Below are 8,365 nucleotides of genomic sequence, written 5' to 3'. Positions count from 1 at the left end.
AAAAAAAAAAAAAAAAAAAAAAAAAAAAAGAGGATGTAAATCATCCTACGTATTTTTTTCCCACCACAATGGAGTGAAACTAGAAATCAGTAACTGGAAGCAAACGGGAAAATTCACAAATATGTGGAAACTGCACATCACACTTTTGAACAACTATTGTGTCAAAGAGGAAATTGAAAGGGAATTTAAAAAATTATCTCTAGATAGGTCCAGCCTAGGTAACATAGCAAGACCTCTGTCCCCTCAAAATTTTAAAAACAATTAGTTGGGCCAGGCATGGTGGCTCATGCCTGTAATCCCAGCACTTTGGGAGGCCAAGGTGGGTGGATCACGAGGTTGGGAGTTCAAGACCAGCCCGGCCAAGATGGTGAAACCCCATTTCTACTAAAAGTACAAAGATTAGCCAGGTGCAGTGGGGGAGGGGGCACCTGTAATCCCAGCTACTTGGGAGGCTGAGGCAAAGAACTGCTTGAACCCCAGGAGGCGGAGGTTGCAGTCAGCTGAGACTGCACCACTGCACTCCAGCCTGGGCGACAGAGTGAGACTCTGTCTCAAAACAAACAAACAAACAAAAAAAAACAATTAGTTGGGCATCCCTGTAGTCCCAGCTACTCAGGAGGCTGAGGCAGAATTGCTTGAGCCCAGGAGTTCAAAGTTGCTGTGAGCTATCACTGTGCCACTGCATTCAGCCTAGGTGAAAGAGGAAAACATCCTATCTTAAAAAAAAAAAAAACTCAAATGAAAATGAAAATATACATATCAAAATGTATGGGATGGGCATGGTGGCTCACGCCTGTAATCCCAGAACTCTGGGAGGCCGAGGTGGCTGGATCACCTGAGGTCAGGAGTTCCAGACCAGCCTGACCAACATGATGAAACCCCATCTCTACTAAAAATACTAAAATTAGCAGGGTGTGGTAGCACATGCCTGTAATCTCAGCTACTTGGGAGGCTGAGACAGGAGAATCGCTTGAATCTGAGAGGTGGAGGCTGCAGAGAGCCGAGATCATGCCATTGTGCTCCAGCCTGGGCAACAAGAGTGAAACTCCATCTCAAAAAGAAAAAAAACGTATGGGATGCAGCAAAAGCAGTACTTAATGTAAAGTTTATAGTAATAAATGCTGATGTTAAAAAATAAGAAAGATCTTAATTAAACAACCTTATTTTACACTTCAAGAAACTAGAAAAAAAAAAAGAATAAAATAAGCCCAAAGTTAGTAGAAGGAAGAAAAGTTTAGGGCAGAAATGAATCAAATAGAGAATAGAAAAACAATGAAAAAAGTCAACAAAACTAAGTGTTGGTTTTTGAAAAACTAAACAAAATTGATAAACCTTTATCAAGGCTACAAAAAAAGAGAGAAACTCAAATAAAATAAAAAATGAAAGAGGATACATTACAATAGATGCCTCAGAAATAAAAGGAATGCTATGGGACTATTACAAACAATCATACACCAAAACACTGGATAACTGAGAAGAAATGGATAGAGTCCTAGAAATATACAACCTGCCAAAACTGAATCAAGAAGAAACAGAAAGCTGAAACAGACCCATAGCAAATATGGAGACTAAATCACTAATCAAACATCTCTCAACAAAGAAAAGCACAGGACCAGATGGTTTCATGGGTGAATTCTATCAATCATTTAAAAAAGAATACCAATCTTTCTCAAACCTTCCAAAAAACAGAAGAAGAGAGAATTCTTCCAAACTCACATTATGAGGCCAGCATCACTCTGATACTAAAGCCAAAGACATCAGAAGAAAGAAAAGTATTAAGTCAGTATCTTTGATGAACACAGATTTTTAAATCTACAATAAAACACTAGGAAGCCAAACTCAACAACACACCGAAAGGATTATATACTATGGCGAAATGGAATTTATCCCTGGGATAAAAGAAGGCAGAGTATCACTTTGTTCAACGTCACCTGGCAACATGTGTACTAGCTGAGTTAAATTTTTTGTCTCATTATTCCCAGTAGCTACATTTTATCATGCTGCTGCAAAAACAGAATTAGTAAATACTGGAACACTAATGCTATAGGAAATACAGGGTAAAGTTCCTGTGAGCTTCTGGACATAATATTTTCATCCACCAATTAATATATAACCTGTGGCCAGGTGTGGTGACTCACACCTCTAATCCCAGCATTTGGGAGGCAGGCAGATCACCAGGTGAAGACACCATCCTGGCCAACATGGTAAAACCCTGTCTCTACTAAAAACACAAAAATTAGCTGGGTGTGGTGGCGTACACCTGTAGTCCCAGCTACTAGGGAGGCTGAGGCAGGACAATCACTTGAATATACATATCCTTGTTTGAGATGTGCTTCTGTGCAATAATACTTTAGTTAATTTACACCGTTGATTCATTAACATTGAACTCATGGCCAAAACCACCATAACTCATGCCTAAACAAAGCTTATAAACAAAGCTTATATCTAACATTCGCATATTTTCTCTGTAAGGCACACCACAGCCTTCTTGTGCTTAGGAACCCTAGACAGCAGCACTTCAGTGCTATGCTTGGTGGCCATTCTAAACAGTGAAATCACTCACAAAAAGCACAAAAACATAAAACATGTTTCACCAAATGAAAAAAAGAATGCCTGTTTACAATATGAGGGCTGCAAAAAGAAGGCAGGGCATCAACCTCAGCTGGCAACATGTATGTGAGGTGGCTCAAATTTTCTGTTGCTCTGCATACTGCAGTCCCATGAATGACTATGAAACCTCTGTAAGTACTGATTTGGGTGTTACAAATACATCTTAGGAAGTGGGGGAATTCACAAATATGAAATCCACAAGTAATGAGAATCAACTATATATCCACAGGATTGTTTTAGAAATAGAATTTCTGGATCAGAGGCCATATACAAATGCCTTTGAGAGATATTGCCAAGTTGATGGCCACAGACATTGTACCAATTTCTATTCTGACAACAATAAATATGTATTATGCTCTTTGTTTTAAACAATGTAAAAAGAAATAAAAGTTACTGGAAGAGTTGGCATGGAGCGATGAAAAATGGTTGTTGTCTGGGTGGGGCTCATCCCTGTAATCCCAGCACTTTAGGAGGCCAAGTAGAGAGGGTCGCTTGAGTCTAGGAGTCTGAGACCAGCCTGGGCAAAACAGCAAGATTCTGTCTCTGCAGAAAATAAAAAAGGTAACTGGGCATGGTGGCACATGCCTATAGTGCCAGATTCTCAGGAGCCTGAAACAAGAGGAATGCTTGAGTCCAGGAGGTTGAGGCTGTAGTGAGCTGTGATGGTGCCAGTGCACTCCAGCCCAGAAAAAAAAAAAAAAAAAGAAGAAAAAATAAAAAACTGTTTACTATCCATCTGACAAGGGATTAATAACCAGAATATATAAGGAGCACAACAACTCAATAGGAAAAATCCAATAACCCAATTTAAAAATGAGCAAAATATCTGAAAAGACATTTCTTAAAAGGAGACATGAGATGCTTCCTTTTAACAGATATATGAAAATAGATATATGAAAAGGTGTTCAGTAGCACCGATCATCAGAGAAATGCAAACCAAAACTACAATGAGATGTCATCTCACCCAGTTAAAATGGCATTTATCCAAAAGACAGTCAATGACAAATGCTGGTGAGGATGTAGAGAAAAGGGAACCCTCATACCCTGTTGGTGGGAATGCAAATTAGTACAACTACTATGGAGAACAGTTTGGAGGTTCCTCAAAAAACTAAAAATAGAACTACCCTATGATTCAGCAATCCCCCTGTTACGCATATATCTAAAAGAAAGGAATTCAGTATATTGAAGAGACATCTGCACTCCCATGTTTATTGTAACACTGCTCACAATAGATGAGATTTGGAAGCAACCTAAGTGTCCATCAACAGATGAATGAATAAAGAAAATGTGGTACATATACACAATGGAATACTATTCAGCCACAAAAAAGAATGAGATCCTGTCATTTGCAACAACATGAATAGAACTGGAGGTCATTACATTAAGTGAAATAAGCCAGGCACAGAAAGACCAACTTCACATGTTCTCACTTGTTTGTGGGAGTTAAAACAAATGAATTCATGGAGATGAGAGTAGAATAATGGTTACCAGAGGCTGAGAAGGGTAGTGGGGCGGGGGGGAAATGGAGATAGTTAATGGGCACAAAAAAACAGAAAGAATGAATAAGACCTAGTATTTGATACTGTGAGATTTACACAATGAAGTGACTACAGTCAATAATAATTTCATTGCACATTTCAAAGTAACTAAAAGAGGCCAGGTATGGTGGCTCACACCTGTAATCCCAGCACATTGGGAGGCTGAGGCGGGTGGATCACTTGAGGTTAGGAGTTCCAAACCAGCCTGGCCAACATGGTGAAACCTGGTCTTTAATAAAAACACAAAAATTAGCCAGGCAATGGTGGTGGGTGCCTGTAATCCCAGCTACTCGGGAGGCTGAGGCAGGAGAATCACTTGAACCTGAGAGGTGGAGGGTGTAGTAAGCTCAGATCATGCCACTGCACTCCAGCCTGGGCAACAGGGCAAGACTCTGTAACAAAAAAAAAAAAAAAAAAAAAAAAAAAAGAAGAAAAGAAAAAAAAAAAAAAAAAAAAAAAAAAAAAAAAAAAAAAAAAAAAGGGAGGCGGGAAATAAATAAAATACCTAAAAGAGTATAATCAGATTGTTTGTAACACAAAAAAATAAATGCTTGAGGTGATAGATAACTCATTTACCTCGATGTGATTATATGTTGTATGACTGTATCAAAATATCTCATATAACCTATAAATATATATATACCTACTATGTACCCATGAAAATTAAAAAAAATTTTTTTAAAGAAAAATGGTTGTTTAGAAGAATGCTAAAAGTAACAACAAAGTCAGTTTCACGTGTGTATGTACATGTGTGTATTTTAATGAACACATTACCTTAGCCAATTAACAGATTTTTAGGGAAATAAGTATATGTATTATTTGCCACAATAAAATACTGGGATTAAAAATAATTTAGATTTCCAACTTCTCTATGTCTTCCTTATTTATTTTTTTGAGACAGAGTCTTGCTCTGTTGCGCAGGCTGGAGTGCAGTGGCATAATCTCAGCTCACTGCAACCTCCACCTCCCAGATTGGAGTGATTCTTCTGCCTCAGCCTCACAATTAGCTGGAATTACAGGCATGTGCCACCACGCCTGGCTAACTTTTGTATTTTTAATAGAGACAGGGTTTCACCATGTTGGCCAGGCTGGCCTCGAACTCCTGGCCTCAAATGATCTGCACACCTCGGCCTCCAAAAGTGCTGATATTATAGGTGTGAGCCACTGCGCCCTGCCTGTCTTCCTATTTTTGAGTGTCTAATCACAATGAAAGCTCATGTGAAATTTAAAACAACAGCCAACTTCCAGGAAATGTACTGGGCTTAGTTCACAATGTCCTGTTCTTTTTATATCTTAGTCTATACCAGTGGTTACAAAAGCTGGAGAGCTTTTCAAAACACAATAGGATTCCTCTGTCTCAGACCTAGTATATCAGAATCTCTGGGGAAACAGCCAAGAAATCTTTATTTTCTTTTTTTAAAAAAAAGTGTACAGATAATGTTTAGGAACAAATAGTCTAGATCACTTATCAGACAAAAAAGTACTGCACTAAGGCCAATCATGTTTGGTGTGTTATACTTCTTAGGGCACAATACCTAAGAAAATATAAAAAGCCAAACAAACAAACAAGTTTCTTGCCTCCTATTAATCAAAAAGTTAAACACAAGTGCTTATACTACATAGATTTGAAATATAAAATGCTGAAAAACAATCTGATAAAATGTATTACCATTTCCTCTCATAATTTTCAACCTCAAGGATTACCTTACCTGTAGAAATAAGAGCACCCTCGGACAGTGTTGTGGGTATAGTGCTCCAAGGTCTTCTCACTGCCATAATCCTCTGAGGGATCAGACCAAAGCAGGTCACATACAGGCCCAAAGGCAGGAGGTTCCGTAAACCTGTCTAACTAGAAGACACACAAAAGCAAAAAGAAAAAAATCAGGAGAGCAAAAGGCTCTTAGAAACTGGTATGTGTCACAGAAAAACCCCTTCCACCCACAAGAATGTATTAGGAGAGACGCCAGTATGCCCCTAAATGATTTTCCTGCAAGAAAAGGAACATTTAACCATTTTAGATATATAATTTTTATAATTTTTCCAGAATAACTTTTTATCAATATCCCTGTCATCTAACCATACTGCAGTAAAGGATCCTCTTATATCCTAATTGTGAAGCAGTACTAATTTAATCCAAATGTGAAATCAACCACTATAGAAATATACTATTTTAGAAAGACTATGACTATATAAAATTATTTTTAATTGTCTAGGTGAACCAATGTTACCATGAGAGCAGAAATGTTTTACTCTGGTTCTGTTCATTGCAAACCTCATTCCAGTGGAGACTTCCTTATTTTAAAGAATGCTAAGTTTGTAAGGGCGTTTCCATAGAATGGAAAATTCTATGCAGTTGAGGTATTTCAATATGAGTTATTAAGCCTTTAGTCACTGCTGCTTTAGTTAAAAGCATTAAAAACCAAGAGAAAGCAAGTACTACAATAGCTCAGTTCCAAGAAGAGAATTTCTACAGAGTGAAAGAGCTTTTTATTGATACAATTGATTCAGAATTATAACATTCATATTTTCCTATGTAAAAGAGAAATGCTGGTTATTAAAGACAGAAAGGCAAGAGAAAAGCCAGTACATATAGGTATACTCTCTCACCCTGAGGAGACTGACTTTCCTTCACAGAAAATGGTTTTATAAACACAAAAATCTTTAGTCTCAGTACCTATAAGAGAGGATGAGTATCCACCACGTTGATTAAAAAAGAGAGAGAAGTAGAAGCATTCAAAGGTAGAGAAGAGAAGATGGCCATGTAGAATAAAAATTCGTCATTTTTTTCCAAAATGAAGATACAGAATCCTGGAAATAACAGTCACCAAGGAAGGCAAGTATAACAATGAAACCGTATCATCTAAAAGGTCAAAGCCAATGCATTTCAGAGCTGGCAGTGTCCTCAGACCATCCTCTCCAACTTCCTCATTTCATAGAGAAGAAACGTGACTAAAAGGTTCAATAATTTGGTCCAGGTTACACAATTAATAGCAGGACTGTGATTAGAACCCTGGCTTCCTTCCTTTTGCACTGTGACATAATTTAAAGTTTCAGGACTATACTACGAGAATGTTAGGTTTCTAGTTAGTAAAAACACAGCTCATTAAAAATTATAATTTGTGGTAGATACATATCAAAATGTCAACAGTAGTTATTTCATAGTGATGAAATCAGAGGTAACTTCCATTTTCTTACTTTTGATTATGTGTATTTTAAAGATTTCAGCTAAAGATATATTGGTTGACTGTAATAAGAAACAAATTTTAGGCCAGGCTCAGTGGCTCACACCTGTAAACATAACACTATGGGAGCCCGAGGTGGGCAGATCACTTGACGTCAGGAGTTCAAGACCAGCCTGGCCAACATGGTAAAATCCAGTCTCTACTAAAATTATAAAAATTAGCAAGGCATGGTGGTACGAACCTGTATCTAGCTACTCAGGAGGCTGAACCAGGGAGGTGGAGGTTGCAGTGAGCTGAGGTTGCACCACTGCACTTCAGCCAGGGCGACAGAGAGAGACTCTGTCTCAAAAACAACAACAACAAAAACAAATTTTAAAAATTATGAGAATAATAAAAGATTACTTACTTTCCTAATGTCATCTAAAGAAGTAATTTCAGGTGACATTCCTCCATGTACACACAGAAACTGCTGGTTTAAGAGGGCAGCAAGAGGAAGACAGTCAAATGTCTCCATACAGGCATCATACACCTGTTCAGAATATTTGATTCGACCTAATAAAGAAGAAAAATCAGTCAATTGAAGAAAAGCTAAAATGTAAAATGTATCATGTTTGAAAAAGGATATAGGCCAGGAAAATATGGAGCTATTTTAAAGGCATTTATTTCAGATAATTTGAAAGCACAATTATCTTTGTAAAGATACTTTTGAAAAGTTGTAGATAATAGGTTAAAAAAACCTCTCTCCTCTTAAAGACAAGTATGACCTTGGATTAACTTTCAAGCTCTGTTGCTTGGAAACTTGATAAGGTGACTGTCCACTGTGTTATTAGGCAACATGGCTTGTGGTAAAAATTACTTAGGTACCTGGTGGGAGGCTACAGCTTTGGGCTCCTCTGAAGGTGGTTTTACAACACACATCGACACTTTTGATGCATGAGGCTTCTATACCAGGATGGCTACCTAATCTTCCCACTGTGGATATTGTTTCCTTGTACCTGAGCTGGTGGGAGGATGGTAGAAGGTAAGAGAGACAGA

The 8,365-nt window shown here is 37.9% G+C and overlaps 1 protein-coding gene across 6 annotated transcripts in view; it reads right to left on the bottom strand.

Moving 5' to 3' along the window:
• PPP3CC (protein phosphatase 3 catalytic subunit gamma) overlaps positions 1–8,365 on the bottom strand; it is a 99,419-nt gene that overhangs the window by 28,141 nt on the left and 62,913 nt on the right. For all 6 annotated transcript variants that reach the window (XM_017549710.2, XM_017549709.2, XM_017549708.1 and 3 more), the window contains exons 5-6: positions 7,737–7,882; positions 5,858–5,997 (exon numbers count right to left, since the gene is read on the bottom strand). In XM_017549710.2, coding sequence (XP_017405199.1) covers positions 5,858–5,997; positions 7,737–7,882 — 286 coding nt within the window. The remainder of the gene's footprint in view (positions 1–5,857; positions 5,998–7,736; positions 7,883–8,365) is intronic.

Source organism: Cebus imitator, unplaced genomic scaffold (assembly GCF_001604975.1).
Source record: "Cebus imitator isolate Cc_AM_T3 unplaced genomic scaffold, Cebus_imitator-1.0 Scaffold221, whole genome shotgun sequence".
Taxonomy (NCBI): domain Eukaryota; kingdom Metazoa; phylum Chordata; class Mammalia; order Primates; family Cebidae; genus Cebus; species Cebus imitator.
The sequence above is the reverse complement of the archived record's forward strand: the minus strand, read 5'-3'. Positions and strand labels throughout refer to the sequence as shown.